The sequence below is a fragment of the Limulus polyphemus genome, unplaced genomic scaffold, assembly GCF_000517525.1.
Source record: "Limulus polyphemus unplaced genomic scaffold, Limulus_polyphemus-2.1.2 Scaffold4160, whole genome shotgun sequence".
Classification (NCBI taxonomy): domain Eukaryota; kingdom Metazoa; phylum Arthropoda; class Merostomata; order Xiphosura; family Limulidae; genus Limulus; species Limulus polyphemus.
Window position 1 is genome coordinate 81,489 of NW_013669770.1, and position 17,668 is coordinate 99,156.

Consider the following 17,668-nt stretch of genomic DNA (forward strand, 5'->3'; position numbering starts at 1 on the left):
TTCCAAGCATTGTTAGTCTCAAAGTGGGTTCTTCGTCATCGAATTACACGTCTGGTAAATGCGCAAAAGGATAAGCACAGTGAACGTAAACATGTGAGCCATTTCCCAGGACGCAGAGTAACGGTATTGCTGGTTTTTCAGAGAACTAGCTTAGTTTTACACTGCACTGTCACTATATATTCCTGCATGATCATTTAAGCATTGAGAATGCACCATTTGTGACTCCTTTATTAAAAAGTTTCCAGAGAGTCCTCATGCCTTTGGCAATTGTTACTGCTGGCAACCTGATGGGGAAAAGAAAAAAGTCTACCTACCTACCCATACCTCAGTGGGGTGAGTAGACAACATCAAACAAAAAATATTTTAAGTTTGGCCTTACCTACTTTTTTACCACACAGTGTTGAACCTCTATCTATGTGTTGCATTCATGGAAAGCATGGAAGGCTAAATAAGTTTCTACCAAACTAATGACAAAAAGTAACAAAAGTTATTAGAATCTTCAAAGTTTTCTTGGTTAAAAAAATAATGCCTGTACATCTTTTCATTTGAAACAACTTTATACAATATTAAGAGTTTGGTCTTCTTTGCTGCAGGCTACATTCAGGCTGGTACAGTGAATGTGACTATTGTATTCACAGTTATGAATATACATTTCCATGAAAATATGGGAAGAACGAACCAGGGAATTTTGCACTTCGAGTAGTTAGCCCCGTAGTAAAGTGGCGAGTAACAGTGCCAACTTGTTTCCACTTGAGGTTATCACTCATCAATGTACACTGTAAAAATGCATTAAAATCTTTAGTATTTAGCACATATTTCTGTTTATTTTACTCGTACTAAAAAAAAAAGTAGTTTTATGGTGCTTTTTTTACAGAGCTCCAAGTTGTTTCATGGTACTCCAAAAAAGGTTTTGTATAACTCATGTGTACTAGAAACAGGGGATAGAAAATATTAGTTGTTGTTTTGCAATTGCAAACATGATTTCATAAGTTTTCGGCTCTTGTTTCTGTATTTCAGATTCAGACCTAATAAAATTTATATCAGTGAAGAAAAGATGGCGGCTTGGTTCAGTCAGATTGACATCTGTGGAAGTAATAGCACCTCTCATCTGGAACAACCTGGGTATACTGATGGAAGATCAACGTCTTCTAGGATAGGTCCTCCTTTTGTCAAATCTATGATGTCTGTGGAACAGCTGAACTCAATGTAAGCTGTGTAAATCCATGTATACAATTATTCAGGGATGTAATAAGGCTTTTGTTGAAAAGGAACAAAACATCATAATGGTGACAGCTACCTAGATTATGCAACTTTGACAAAATGATAATACTTGATAATTGTAAGTAAACTAGCAGATGTATCCGAGCTTCGTAACATATCCTTTAGGTTGACTTCAAAGGATGGCATGCCTGTGTACCACTCACCCATTTAGATCTGAAAAAACTCAATCAGCAAAGGTACTCATGCTACTCCTGAAATTAAATATCACTTTTGTTTAGCATTGGTTTCATATAGTAAAAATATTAAATGATTTAAAAACTAGAACTGTTTGTTTGATTGCCTATCGTTTTAAATTCGATGTCTGGGGGATTCCACTTAAGTTTCTTTACCAGATTTTATTAAAATAGGTTCAACCATTTCCTCATAACTTGTGACATGAAGACTGCAGACAGACTGGCAACCATGCTTTATATATATATTATTATTTATTATTGTAGCATTTATCCCATTTGAATATGGGGTCTGTGTTACGGGTCTCCTGCTTCCATTTGTTCCGATCCATCGTGGCATCTTTTTCTTCAACACTCTACATTTCCCTAAACTTTCTAATAGTGTCAAATCATCTGTTTTTTTGGTTGTTTGCTCTCAGTTTCCTTTGATCAGACTAGGCTACCAATGTACTCCTGTGGTCTTCGTGTGATATGTCCATACCATCAGAGGTGACTACCTTGTATCCTTTCTGTTATCATGGTCACACCTACACTTTCTCAGATATATGTGGTGCAAATTTAGTCCTTCCTGGTAATTCCACACATTTACCATAACATTCTCATCTCTGTCATATGTAGCATTTACACATTTCTTCTGCATTGGCCAACATTTACTCCCATACGTTATGTGTTATATATATTTATAAGAACAAAATAATATGGTTAACCCTTTCTCAACGGGTAGGTCTAACTGTGGATATCACGGTCTTTTAGCAAGTTATTTTCAAAACTTAATTAAACTACTTTTGGTTTATGTTATACCAATTAGTATAGCATAAAATCGTAGCTAATGATCAATATTTTAATAGCGTATAAGTTTTAAGTTCTTAATTTTATAAGGCAATATTTCAAAAATTCTGAATTTCCCCTAGTGTGAGAAATATGACACATTTTCTCTAGGCATCTCCTCTTCTCTATTTTATTTACCATCCCTCCAATAAGTACAAAATTTCAAGTAAATTCTTCACCATAAAATTGCCATTGCTCAGACAAACCATTATTTTTATAGCCTTCAATCTTGTTTGATTATTGAGCCATCAAATAGAAAATCAGACTCCTCTTGACACACCCACCTATCACATCCCCTCTTTCACGATTTGTTAATAGTTCTCTCTTATACTTAATATTATATTATGTATAACCAATAGGAAGGCAAGGTTTTCATCTTTCAAATGACATTGATATTATATTACGTTGTTTTCGGAACAGAGAATTATCAATTTCTCAGTGCATTACTACCATTTGTATAAAAAAAAAAGTAGGGTTAAGTGTCATCAACAGTAAACAGCAAAAAAAAAAGAAGACCCTTGGAAAGTACTTTATTTCTTGTTTTTCATATTCATTATTATAAAAGTAACTAAAATGTAAAATTAAGGATCACTTTAGGTAAAATTATAATAATAATGTAATAAAAATGTTTTACGAGGCAAGTGAGCAGCTTAGAGTAGCTTGTTGGTAATGTAATTCAATAGCATAACATGAGCTTCACATTCCCTAAGTGATTTACAATTATAATGGCATGAATGGTAGTAGTTAGTGTTTCAAAGAGCAATAAAATAATAAAATTCAAGTGTTAGTAGAAGTACACTGTTACGAGTTTAAAGCTATTTAGGATAAACGAATGTAATTTCTTGTTACAATTTGAACTCCTTCAAGAAAGAAAAAAATTATAATTTAGATTTTTTTTTGGTAGTTACGAGGTCGGTCAAATTTACCCATCCCGTTTTGAGATAGGGTAGAGAAAATAACAGAAACTCTAAAGTTTTACTGAAGAACAAAAACGTTTGAAATGCATTTATGAGGTTTCAGGGATTACACAAAAGAAATTTGAGATTTTTTTTTGAAGAATAGTTTTTTTGATCTTAACATGAAAATCACTACACATTCAGACTAGTAATGAAACAGACTCAATATATTCACAAACAAATCTTCAGTAAAAATCTGATATTTTTTGTACAAAAGACTTGGAATCATTACCAAATTTTGTGAAGATACACAAATTGCATTAAAAGTTATAGTATAAATACTTAACATGTGCAAATGTGTATATATACGAACTTGGTATTTTATACCGAGCCCATTGTGATAGGGTTAATATGGAACAGAATTTGTGTCATATAAGAAACTTTATTGGCATCTCTGATTTTTTTAACCATTTTTTAATTGTATAATATCTCTTGTATATATAAAGAAATTTACTCCGAGTGTCAATAAAATTACTATTGAATAATACTTTAGTTTCAAAAAATAGACATTTAAATTTTTGTTAATTGTATCCATAAAAGAATCTGTATTTGAATATTTTATAATTCATAAAATTAAGACATGTTTAAAGTTTGTCACTTATAACTAAAATAATGCAATGAAAGATGCTGTCCTGAATCTGTCAGTTATTACATTAATATAATATGGAATGGTATTTAAGTCACGTAAGAAAAGTTGTTAGTTTCTCTGGCTTTCTTACAACTTTTTAATTGTACAATATCACTTTTCATGCATAACTAAATTATTGATTTTCTGATCAACCAATAGAGACAAAGAAATGCCCCTCATTCATTGTTTGTAACGATATTTCTGTTTCAAGGGAGCCTCAAGAAATATTTCTTTCTCTAGGTTAGCCGAGTCTCGCACAGAGGAACCCGTTAAAGAGAAAGGGGAACTTGTATTGGCTCCCGAGTTGAAAAAGATGGTGGAAAAAGATGCAGCATTTTTCCAGTCTTTGATGAGCATGTATGTTTGGTTGTAAAATCAAGCTTTTTGTTTTTCAATTTTAAGTAATTTTTAAATATAAACTATATTCTCGGTTTTTGAGCTACTGATTTTTTTTTTTTCCTGAAATACCTAGTTTTTATTTAAAGTTACAAAGTAAAAAAAAAAAAAGTCCTTGAATCTGTTGAATGCCATATTATCACTAAATTATTAAAAATGATTATTTATGTATTTTTTTTATTTACGTTTTGTTTTTTTGGATTACAGCCAGAAACCGTCATTAGCTTTAGTACCATGGCAACCTCCCAAACCTATCAGTATTCCTACAGAATTACTGCAGAGTAATTCCCAGTACTTCAACAGTACTTCAACTACTGTTGCTATGGCAACGGATAATGCGGCAGAGATAAACAATAATACAACTACTACTGACGATGAAGAGAGGTAGGGATTTTATTACTTTTTCTGTTAAGTGGGATGAAAGTTAAAATTGGACAGATGTACATGTGTAACTCAAGTTAGTTCTTCCTTTATCATACTGTGTAATAAAAAAAAGAATGCTTATAGGTATTTTCCCAAGCAAGGCCCATTTCTAACGTGTAGCCAATATAATGAACATGACTTAATTCGACACCAAATTATAAGTCATTTTAATACCCTACGAGTCCTCATATGATAGAATATTAATCTTTTGTGTTGAATATAATTATTTAGAAACTTGTCAAAGAAGGAAACCAGGTCTTGGTTATGGCTAAAATTTTCCGATAGTTATCTTTGAAAGAGCAATAATTAAAAATTACAATTGTTAGCGATTGTAATGTGCCGTGTTAAGTATGATTGATGTATGCTTTCTGATACTTTGGCCCAACAGTGTATCAAAAACTAAACAAGTATGGAATATTGAAGGCATATTTTATTTAATATATATTACACAGGGCTGTTCATACACAGATTGTGAAACATCCTTGTGAGGTATTAATTGAAGTTTTTAGATCGATAGTCAGCCATCTCTAGCTTGGTGTGAAGTCAGAGGGATAACATGTTATTTATCATTGAAGTTTTCAGATCGATAGTCAGCTTATGTTTCATGTCAGCCATCTCTAGCTTGGTGTGAAGTCAGAGGAATAACATGTTATTTTTCATTTCTTGACAGTAACACTTCGCTGCCGAATGAAACAGTACCTAAACCAGTAATTAACGAAGAGTTTGACTCCATGGAACTTTGACAAGGTTTCTCCGTAAAAGAAAAATTCTTCAAGACTCGCTAAACAGAAGTTTTTTTTCACCAATTGGACCATTAAAGTTGGAAAGCATTAATTTTTACCCTTCCATTTCATGATTAAATGATGACTTGTAAATATTTTATAGGCATGAGTGGAGTGTCTGCTTAACACTAACATTTAAAGCTATACTAAAAACAAATCATTAAAGATGTGTTTCACTTCAAATTTGTTGGAACAGTTGCAGTATTTATTTCACCTGAAATAATTGAATTCTAATACAGCATGCATTTTGTTTCATCGTTTTTGAGTATGTTTCTAATATCATTTGTTAACCATATAGAAATACGATCAGTTTAAGTGGGGGAATGGAAAGTGGTGAGAAGTGATAGTAAACAAGTTTGTAATACGAGGGTCGAAAACAAATTGTAGAGTTATGTGATTCACTTCAAACATCCTTGGATGGTGAGCACCATCTCTTAAGATATAATTAAGATTGCTTTCCTGCTGTGTTTGAAACTGTTAAATCAGATCCTCATTGGTGACAGAGTACATTCCCATCAGATTTCATATATATATTTATATTAAAAATATTCCTTTAAAACTTGCATTCTGAAATACATGGAAGTTACAAAACCTAAATCAGTCTTCGTTCATCCTGTAGTAGTATAGTATATTGACCATTGCTAACAACTGGTTAATATTATCATTAGAATTAAATATTACTAGTAGTAGTACGTGTGAGAAGACAAAATCTATCTCATTGAAACTGATGTTATTTCAATATTTTTTTTTGCCAGTTTTGTTATGAGAAACAAAGAAAAAAAAATGTTGTATTCTAAATTTTGAATCATTGTGTAATATGAACATTTGACATTTCTTTGTAACAGGTGTGTTTAAAAAAATACCTATTACAATTCATGCTATTTATGTGTTATGCTAGATGTTGTACTTTGAGTTCAGTTTGCCATTATGCATATTTGTTTTTTTGATAAATTGCATGTTTTTAGAATCTTATATTTATGTAGTAAGTGAGATATTTTAAGTTACACAATTTTTTTTAAAAACAATCATTATCAAAGTGTTTTTACTGATGTGATGGGTCATTAGTTACACTGTAATTTGGAGGAAGAGGTCAGTGTTAATAAAAATGAGTTTCCTTTAAAATAACCGTCCTTTTAAGAACTACACAAAACATTTCAAGAAGTAGTTTTAACAAGTGTAAACAAAAAAGGTAATTTCACACACCAAAACTGATCTCCACCGTACGCTGTATAATTAATCTGACGGCCTGAGTTTTGAGTGCTAATAATAGCTTGGCCTCATAAGATTAGTTTACGCAACGAGTCCATATTGAAGCCTCGGCCATGGGCAAATGTCTTAATTTTGTGTTCCATTCAAAATTGAAGATGTAATAGGAATTATGAGAAAATTGTGTAGGTTAACAAGTCTCTCACGTTATCGATATTATGTTTAACTGTTTTTATGAAATGTAAAAGTTTATACTGTGTGACATCCGGTTTTTTGCGCCTTTAATAATAATAATAGCAATGAACTAAAGTAAAAAAAAACAACATATAGACTTTTTATTTTGGGTTGTGTTAGGAAGGATTTGCAACCAAGAATCTTGGATATTATGAAGCCCCACAGTGGTATGTCTGTAGACTTACAACACTAGAAAACAGCTAGCCCTTTGTGCTTAACTACAAACAAACGAGGATATTATAAAATTAATGAAAGAGTATGAAATGTGCAAGTGTAGAATACTAATCAGTAGGCCTAATAGTTGTATCCAAATCACAACAGACCATGTAATCAACTCTTGTGAGCAGATTTTACATACAATATAAAACCTAAATTTTGTAACTTTAACAGTTATTATATTCTGTTTTATAATGATAACCTTTATTATCCTGGGAATAAATGTCCAACAGACGAGTCCAACACTGCCCTCTCTTTCCAGTAAGGATTTTTATTTGAATGTACTGACAGTTTGATGTAAAATGCAATGCTAATCTCAAGAAAAGGAATTCATGTACAACCAAAGCTTTGTGAAGAAAAGCTGAATAATTTGTTTTTAAAATACATCTATTTTTGTCTTCCTTTGAAGAACAACAAGATAGATATTTCAGGTTCTTTACATAAGTTTTAAGCATTTATTTACTATTGTAGTTTATTTAGCGGGTGGTGTGTGTTTGTTATGAATGTTTGAATGGTATTCTAAAATACAATCATACATATATAGTCTGGTGGAAGCTTGAATAAACTTAATTTTTAACAAAGGCTCAAGGTTTGATATTTGTTTACCAAGAAAGAAATCTGAATTGAACTCGCACTTGAACGTGAGGTTTAAAATATATTTTAAGCCCGATAGTAGCGATGCAATATCATTCAGGAAAAGGTCATAATTTAATGTTAACAAAAAAAATAATACTAAAACACAGGTTCAGGAAGAGTTATTAATTGTACAAATAAGTATATATATAGTAACAGCTCTTAATTATCAAAATTTTGAACCCAAATTTTTAAATTCCACACTGAACTTCCTGGTAGTATGCTAGCAAATATCATTTGAACGGGTACCAAAAATCTACCAGGATGGGTAATTCAGGTGGGTGCCCGAAAATTTCCAACCACTATCAACACAACAGTTTCTAACATGATGCCACACAGTTTAAGTTTACTTCGTGTGCGATGTTTTTATTTTTCTAGCAAAAGCATATCTAAAAGTTGTGAATGTTTGGATGGAAAAGTAAAAGAAAACAGTATATGATATAATTATAAATGAAAGATGAAAACAATGTTAACCCTGAAACTTTTTGCAACCATTATGTACACTATAACATAGGCCTGTAAAGTATTCTACATGAGGTACTGAAACAAATTCAAACAAACATCTCTCCATTTTTTAAGTTTTCACCAATTAATAATGAGCACCTATTTAGTGGTCATGAAATTAATATCATAGTTTCCAAGATTAGATACTATTAACTTACTGATATTGGTAATCTTTTAACGGTTGACCCTGGCTGACTGTCATTACACAATACATGCACTGTGCAGGCAATATTCGTACATGACGATGACACTTGGGTTGTATGTACAGATGTTATGGCGTCTACAGCCACATTCCATTATAACACAATCGGAGATTACGAGACCAGCTGAGTGCATCTGTACGATCAGAAAAGTTAGCACAATCGATGGGTAGAGCTTACCTCAAATATTTTAACGACAAAACTTTGATAATTCCCCATTAAGATTGTTGTGCGAGCTTCTCAATTAAATGTAGTGAAGTAAAACAATGAATCTATGGCAACGATCACATACCAATACCTCAAATTATGACAAGCTACAGTTGAAACTACTTATACAAAAAAGTAGAAACTTTTGGAAGTTCATATTTATATTGATACAATAATTTACACTATTTACTGTTACAAATCACACAGTTATCAGGTTTGAAAGTTTCCTGTAAGAGATAGGCCTCATTTCTGTCCTAGAATGTTGATTGTGCTAACCACGAACCAACTGCACATAGTGAATCAGCCAATAATCATTTAACAAATAAACATTTTAAAGGGACTATTCAAAATTTTCTGCTTCGTTGATTCTTTGTCTCCTACATTCATTACTGTCAATGGAAGAGGTAAAAGTTATTATGGTATAAGCAAATTTTGAGAGTATAATGAACAGTTGAATAACTTGAATTATAAGGTACTCAAGGATTTTTTGTACATTATTAAACTAAAAATCAATTACTTGCTAATCAATGTTTCTGGCCCGTCACTAGAATTTAATCTGAGTCTCTGTCACTATGACTGCTTCCACTTTCGTCTTCACTCTCTGTGTTGCGACTTTTTTTGCCTACTGTTTTCTCTTAAAAATAATAGTTTGTTTGCATCTCTGTTTACATTACTTTGACTTAAACTTTGTATAACTTTTTTTTTTTTAAAGAATCGGGTAACAGTCGTGATATAGATGTCTTTTTTTCTCAAAAACACATAGGGTCAAGAACTCAACCCAAAAACTGCTGGCTATTTGGGGAGTGAATACATACAAACTAAGCAGCAAATATATATAGTGTCTGTTTGATTTTCTGGTAATATTGTTTATCTTGCTTCTGTTTTGGACCCCAAATACTTAGCCCTATTTTCCATACTATGTAATTACTATAGAAAATGTAAATAAGTATTTTGAGAATATTTTGCACCAATGATATTATAAATCCATTTGCACATGTCGCACATCATTGCCAGTGACTTGAAATTACAGTAATGTCGGAGTCTATTTATCCAAAGAGCTATGAAACTTACATTTATATGTACACATTTATTTATTCACAGTAGTTTTATCTCCCAGTCTTTCATAACAGACAATACAACTCCTTGTAATTATCCAAAACTAAATATAATGTTACTAGACTTTAAACGTTTAATTACAAATCTTACCAGTTATTATAATATAAGTGTGAGAAATACTTTTATTTCCAAGAAGAATCAGTAAACAGATCTGAAGTGAGCCTGTCACTGCTCTAAACAACATTGTGTCACAGGAGCTCTAAGAAATTAATTTAATGCTTTGGGCTGGAATATCATTAATATAACTCGGAAACGTGCGACGTTTCTTAAAAATCAAAGCTGTCAAATTATAAGGAATGGATTATTTTTGTGATGTTCTTTAGTTTTACATTCTCAAATACTATAGGTACATATCAACGAGCACTTCTAAGTTTAAATATTACCACAAGGATGAACGGGATCTCAAGTACCGGTCTTGTATAGGTACTTCAATCATCTATCTTGTATTAACACCCTCTTATATTATTTTTCGAGAAACGTTTTATTCATTACAGTTTCTTTAATAGTGCTCATATACATACGTTACTTAATCAAATTTGTTTTTTAATGTAAGTCAACTTTTTTCAGGTTCATTTCTAGAAATTCCTAATAGTTCTGATATACTACTTTCAGCATCTTACAATGTGGGTGGTTTGAGACGTTCCCTAAGTGATTGTAAGAAAGTTCCTCCATTAATAATTTTGGTTGTGGCAACAATATATTCAACTGCAGCTGAAAGAAAGAAAAAAAAGTTAAACGTTTTTTTTTTTGACAAAGTGTAAAGTTGCAATAAGATCTTTATGTTTTATACCAAATTTTAAAATTTTCATACTTTACATTCTCTCAAGAGAAAAACAAAAATGGAAACCTATTGTGAATTAAAAAAAAAAAAGATCAGGGAAAAAGGAAGAAAAAGAAAAATTACAACTGATATACGCACCATCATCCTGTTGAGAGAGGAACCTCAAAGCTGATATCTCTGACAGAGTACAGCCTCCAAGAAAAAACACTAAAGTAACTTTTGGATCTTCCATGTTGGACTGGATGGATGAGCCAGATCCTCCTAACAGATGTAGACAGAATACTTGATTGGTCAGTTACTCCTAAAAGTTAGGCTAGGTGCGGCAAATAGATTTACCCATCAGTTGGTTAGCCACTTATTAAAACAAAAGCACTAATAGATGTAAAAAGGACATTTGTTTAGCCAATAACTTTTAGATTCCTAAAAAAAGAACATTTGATTATCCAAATGTACATAAACACCTGAAACTCTAAATGAACAAAAGTGCATAACAAGTACATGATTAGCTTCATATTCTAGATCGGGTTCATAGCCAAGAACCCTTAGTTGATTTGCATTGTGTACTGAGGATTAATTTCACTTTTTTAAGAATGATGTCCCATGCTGGTACTTCCTCCAGCATGAAACAGCTACCACGAATATGCCTGATGCCACAATTTTTATGTTACAAACTTTGTAAAACCTCCACACGAGTTCATTAGAAGTGCATCTTTTTTTTCAGCCTCATTTTCATGAAGAACATAAACTGATTTTGAGGTGCGAATGAAATTTTGTGAATTTTTTCAGCTTTAAATCCTTGTTTATAGCTCCAGGAGATATGTTTAGCTTCATTACAATGGCTTTTTTGGATCAAAGAGGTTCTCATTCAAAACCATACCCTTAACTTTATGGATAAAAGGGGTTGTTTTGGACTGGCTTAGGAGACAATCAGGGCCGGATTAAGGCCAACTGATGCCCTAAGCACAGCCCAACAATGGTTCCCCCCTCGACCCTTCCATTGTTTAACCGACAGGACATTAACACTCAATAAGTGCTGAATGTGAAATAATAGGTTAAAAATTCAGTTTTCTTCCAGGCCAGACCCCACAACTATATTAAATATAACCTGTTTTTTAATTTTATTTATTTAACACTAAATAGCAGTAAATAATATAAGCAAATTATTTACTTATAGCTAGGGCAATAGGAAAAAATGCTAATTTTCAACACTTTTTTATTCCTTTTTTAAAAAACTTGTAAGGGAAAAATACAAAAATTTATTGAAAATGATTCTTTCTTCAGAAATCGATGTTGGTGGTCAATTTTTTGTGGGGGTCCCCTTTTGTGGGACCCTAGTTCACCTGCACCATGGTAAATCTGGCACCGGAAAAAACTTTGTGGTGCCCTAAGCACGTGCTTATTTTGTTTAATGGTTAATCCAAGCCTGGAATCAAAAGGCTTCTTTCTTTGAAATGCGTACTTATGCCCAACCTCATTTAATATTATCATTAGATGAATATCCTTCCTTAGAAGGGGGCTGTGGCATAATACGTTCATCATAAGTCTATCTTTGTGGTATTGCACTATTGGGAATTTGCTTTGATTGAAATACACAGGTGTTAAGCTTGTCACCTATGGCATCATGGCTCACGTTTATGGTAATATAACAATGAATTAAGATATGCAAAACATTCTTAAAATGTGACTCTCTAAAAATATGTACAGATACAATGAAGAGTTGTCAAACCAAATACATTTTCAATCACAAGCTTGATCTGAAAGGCAATAAATAAAGAAATATAAATGGTATCCTAATACTCCTAAAATGCATGTGTCCAATAATTATTTGACTAATGAAAGTTATCCATTTAACTATGTATTAGGAAAGTTTTTTTTTTCCAATGAACTATAAACTACATGTAGTAACACACACAAGCCATTCCTTCCAGAAAGATTCTTACGTTTTGATTAAGGCGAAACTTTAATTTCTACACTGAATTTTCAATAGACTCGTACTACAACTTAGAGAAACAGCCTTTTTACTATAAAAATAGCAGTTTGCTGAAAAACAGTATATTACTTTTGACCAAGATTGAGGTTTTTTATAGAATGCTTACTTCTTTTTCTTAGTCCAACTGGAATCTGTTGAATTTCTTCTACAGTTGGCCCTGGCAACTGGCTTAAAACATCCGTGATTGCTCTCCATCCTGGTTGAGCCAGAAACTGGATTAAGCGTACACTGAGAGGTGCATAACCACTATGGACATAAGCAATATCGGTAGGATTCTACAGCAGAAAAGGAATGGAACATTTGACTGCAAAACTAGGTTTCCAATAAGACAATTATCTATATAAGCATCCTTAGAATTTAAAGTCTACCATGAAAGACCCAATCCTTTCTAAAACTACTGTTTATCAGCTGCTCTTGGGAATATTTGTCATCATGAGATATCCATCTCTCTCTCTTCACTTGTCTAATGACAGGTCCATTTGTGAATAAAGTGGACAGTTACATATTTATATGTTAAAGTACAAAGTAAGAAATTGTACCAAATGACAATACAGAGAAGCAGAAGGAGTATAAAATTCCAAAGGCATACATACTCTCCGTTTTGTGTCCTGTCCATAAGAATACAACTCAAGGGCTATATTCAACTGGAAAATAAAAGATGTAACACCACTGTGGACAAACATGGTCCTGTCCATATGAATGCAACTCAGACTATATTCAGCCGGAAAATAAAAGATGTAACACTACTGTGGACAAACATGGTCCTGTCCATAAGAATGCAACTCAAAGACTATATTCAACTGGAAAATAAAAGATGTAACACTACTGTGGACAAACATGGTCCTGTCCATAAGAATGCAACTCAAAGACTATATTCAACTGGAAAATAAAAGATGTAACACTACTGTGGACAAACATGGTCCTGTCCATAAGAATGCAACTCAAGGGCTATAATCAACCGGAAAATAAAAGATGTAACACTACTGTGGACAAACATGGTCCTGTCCATAAGAATGCAACTCAAAGACTATATTCAACTGGAAAATAAAAGATGTAACACTACTGTGGACAAACATGGTCCTGTCCATAATTACAGTACATAATTTACTGTAATTACAAAAAAAAAAGTGAATGAGGAAGTGATTATACAAAGTAAACAGAACTACAGCATCATAACTCGAAGTCAGTTGAGAAGTACCCTAAGGACATCATAACATCAACACTATTAAAAGCAATACAAACCCCTGTTAGTATGCAGCATTTTTGACATCATTGTTTGCAGCCCAAAATGAAGAGGATCTTCATATTTAATAACCCTTTCCAGACTGGAAGGGATTTTTTTTTTCCTTCTTACATTGGAAATACTTAAGTAAACTGCATGAAACTTACTACAAAGTTTCTAAGAGTTAGTTTCAGCTTTAATTATGTAAAATTTCCAAGCTTTTATTGGGAAACACTATCTGACAAAATATTAAAAATTCTTCCTTTTTTCTTACATTTTTTTTTTGTTATTAAGTAAGTGGTATTTTATACATCCAATCAGTTTCAACTTATGATTCTGGTGATGCTTTATTTTGCTGATTGAAGCAGTCACCGCTTCTGACTAAATCATAGAAGACATGGTAAAAACTGAAAGATTTATCAGTACCCTACGACCTCATCTTTCGAAATGGTAACATCACTATCTTTATCACACATGTATCGTGATTTTTGCCCTCAATATCCTTGGTTGAAATGAACTCGTAACTAATAAGTATAGTTAATACCAAGTTATTTTGTTTGTGTGTGTTGTTTGAATGTGATAAACTTAATCTTACTCACTAAAAAAGGATTCGTTCACATGAAAAGTTTGTTGTTGCTCATTAAGCTTAATTAATCTTATCTGATGTCACAGAAGAATATTCTGATAGCTTTCAAATACATATAATTTGACACAGAATTATCAGGTATGAAAAAGAGTGTCAGATGAAACTATAAAAAAAATCCCAGAACTGTGGTTTGTTCGTAAGTGTTGTAAATTTCACATCAGAATCCTTTGTTCACCCCTACAGGAGTTCAAGATAGCGAATATGTTAACACACCACTAATTATTGACACGTACACCTTATTTAATATATATTAGCACAGTTGAATTAGAGTCTTTTCTACCCAATCATTTCCATCCATGGCTCTAGCTATTAGTAATATTCAAATCACATGTTGTGACATCATAAAATGGTGGTACGAAGGGTTGTGGTAATAAACCCACTGACACGGAAAGAAAGTGAGTTGAGAAACAATACACGAATCATTATATTTTCCAGGGATGATAGTTTCTTTGCAAATATAAACCTATACTTTGAGATGGGAAGAAAAGTAACAACAAAGGATAAATGCATTGTTTACAGGTGAAAGTCCGATGAAGTGCATAGAAATTAAAGTTAGAATAGTTTGTCATTTTGAGATACACAAAATAAATGTTTTATAATACTAAAATATCACTTCTAAAACAGTTTTGAGTAGAATTAGAAATCCATTTTTTACTTAAAAATTTGATATGCAGGCGTGCACTCAACAACTTAAAGGTCATAATAAGGTTGTGGAAATCACTATAAACAGGCTTAGGCTTAACTTCAATTGAGAAGCTTTTACTGACTTTGTAATGGTTTCTGCTCCTGTTTGATTTCTTTATCTTATAAGTCCAAACATGCCAGGAAAGCTGTATATATATTTTTGTGATGGCATGACAAAGTTCAATTGACACTAATTATTTGTTCTTTGTCTTCCTATAATGATCTTAATTATCAATAAAACAACAAAAAATTATCGTGAAAAGAACAATATTTTACAAAAAGTTCCTAACATACCTGTTCATTCACATCATCTACCATTAACCTTAATGTTTTTCTGATGGATGAATAAGATTTAGTCCCTTGTATTCGTAGCAAACCAGCTTTTTCCAAGTTGTTAATTGTAAGAATATGCTGGTATCCATACGTCTGCAAAATAAAAATGCAAGTTTATCAATCAACATTTAACATAGAGAAAAAAAAGTTGCCAATAAGGTTATCAAGACATCACAAAAACTTTTCTGTTGTAAGCCTACTTTTATAATTAAATATAAACAGTTTTACTCTTTTCATGCTCAAAAGAAATCCTAGATTGGTTCATCAACTTTACCATAGCTTAAATCTTAGCAGTTAGGGGGTTTTAGTAGGCCTAACATATCAGTAAATGTAGCTTTGCTGTTCAATGGATTATATACTTTCAGCTTGAAAAAAATATATATTTTAGAAGATTTCACTGCCTGTCAAACACAATTTTTAAATAGGAAATGTGCTCTTTGAGAAAACAGCACATGTAAGAAAAGTACAGACTTATCTTAGCAGTTAGAGGTTTTAGTAGGCCTAACATATCAGTAACTGCAGCTTTGCTGTTCAATGGATTATATACTTTCAGCTTGAAAAAAAGATATATTTTAGAAGATTTCACTGCCTATCAAACATAATTTTTAAATATGAAATGTGCTCTCTGAGAAAATATCACATGTAAGAAAAGTACAGACTTATCTCTCAACATAACTGAACAATCACTTATTTAAATAATTACTACAATCTTCCTTAAATAAAAATTAATGAAACCAAAGTAATTGATAAGAAATGCTAATTTAGAGAAAATCGGTAAATCATTGACATTCCCAAATAATTCATGAAACTAAAATTTTTCCATAAAAAAAAAAGTCCACCATAGTTTGAGAAAAATAATATACAACCGAGAAACAAGTTGTTTTCAATCTCCTCAGTCAGCAATTATCTACAAGTGATACGACTTTGTCATTTCCAAGCAAGTTTCCAAAAAAGAAATAAAAATAGGACTAGAGGACCTAACTAGAAAGATTTCCATTCAAGTACATTTCAAATGTAATCTGACACCTGAAAAACAAAACATGCGACACCAATTATTGTCGATTTTCCATCATAAATTACTAGGAGTGCTTTTCCCTCACCTTCCAAACAATCATCTTACCTTAAAACTATTCCAGAGTTTTCTATGAAAGTCACATTGATCGTTGCGTGTGTTAATACCCAATTTAAAAGAAGAATTAAAAGCCTTACTATTGTTGTCATGGCTAGCTGTAAATAACTCAATATCATGAACATTTGATTCAGCTCACTTTGTGAAATTAGATAATGATTTAACGATCACAAACTAAAATCCTTTTCACTACACTTGAATAAATTTGACAAACATTAAAATGATCTATTAAATTCTTTATAAATTTAAAAACCTCGTACACCACAAATACATGGCCTACCAAGAATCCATAAACCCAATGTTCCTTTATATCCTATAGTTACTGCTTATAACTATAATCTCCGAAAATTCCTGGCTTGGATATTTCCCCTTTATATAACTAAAGCTGCTTCTTTTGTCACAAACTCCGAATCTTTTGCCACAAAACTAAAGATTCTGACACAGAACCACGTATGGTCGGCCTTCACATAAATAATATATGCACACAAGAACCTATCAAAGAAACAATTCACTCTACTTTAGAACGTTTTCAAAATGACTGCAGCCCCATTTCTTTGTTAGATGTTTCCATCAACGCTTTTTCGCTTCTTATAAAAATTCTCTATTTCACAATGTTCATTATAACCAGATCAATGATCTAAACAAAAGAAATCCTGTTTCATCTGCTTTAGATAATTTATTTATGATCAGTTTGTTTGTTATGAATTTTGCGCAAAGCTACACAAGGGCTATCTGCACTAGCCGTCCCTAATTTAGCAGTGTAAAACTAGTCATAACCACTCACCGCCAACTCTTGGGCTACTCTTTTACCAACGATTAGTGGGATTGACCGTCTCCATTATAATGCCCCCACAGCTGAAAGGGCGAACATGTTTAATGTGATGAGAATTCGAACCCGCGACCCACAGATTGCGAGTTGAGCACCATAACCACCTGGCAATGCCGGGCCATCGTGATCAGAATCGAAGAAATTATCATTTTACTTCATTCCATCCTCCAGTTTTCTGGATCTGTTATGTGGATGAAAGTTTTATGGAAATTTATTATATTGATAGTATTTTTCATATATGAATGTAATCCAACATCACGTTCACGGTAGAAAG

At 32.3% G+C, this 17,668-nt stretch overlaps 2 protein-coding genes across 3 annotated transcripts in view; one reads left to right on the forward strand and one right to left on the reverse strand.

The window, feature by feature from the left end:
• The window catches only part of LOC106470689, a 27,077-nt gene extending 19,990 nt beyond the window's left edge, over positions 1-7,087 (forward strand). For both annotated transcript variants that reach the window (XM_013931250.2, XM_022399328.1), the window contains 4 exons: positions 1,018-1,206; positions 4,104-4,220; positions 4,467-4,643; positions 5,353-7,087. In XM_013931250.2, coding sequence (XP_013786704.1) covers positions 1,018-1,206; positions 4,104-4,220; positions 4,467-4,643; positions 5,353-5,425 — 556 coding nt within the window. In that variant the 3' untranslated portion in view covers positions 5,426-7,087. The remainder of the gene's footprint in view (positions 1-1,017; positions 1,207-4,103; positions 4,221-4,466; positions 4,644-5,352) is intronic.
• A 2,797-nt stretch (positions 7,088-9,884) lies between these two features.
• On the reverse strand, positions 9,885-15,567 carry LOC106470691 (vacuolar protein sorting-associated protein 33A-like). The gene is made up of 4 exons (XM_013931251.2): positions 15,398-15,567; positions 12,658-12,826; positions 10,700-10,822; positions 9,885-10,491 (listed from the first exon to the last, which is right to left on the reverse strand). The coding sequence occupies exons 1-4, from the start codon at positions 15,419-15,421 to the stop codon at positions 10,397-10,399; spliced, it is 411 nt and encodes a 136-aa protein (XP_013786705.1). The 5' UTR covers positions 15,422-15,567; the 3' UTR covers positions 9,885-10,396.
• Between the last annotated feature and the right edge of the window lie 2,101 nt (positions 15,568-17,668).

Coding starts and splice junctions, on each gene's coding strand:
- LOC106470691 (XM_013931251.2), bottom strand. CDS start 15,421: ATGGTAGATGATGTGAATGAACAG. Junction 10,823..12,657: donor AGTTGGACTAAGAAAAAGAA/GTAAGCATTCTA, acceptor TACATCTGTTAG/GAGGATCTGGCTCATCCATC. Junction 10,492..10,699: donor CCTCTCTCAACAGGATGATG/GTGCGTATATCA, acceptor TCTTTCTTTCAG/CTGCAGTTGAATATATTGTT.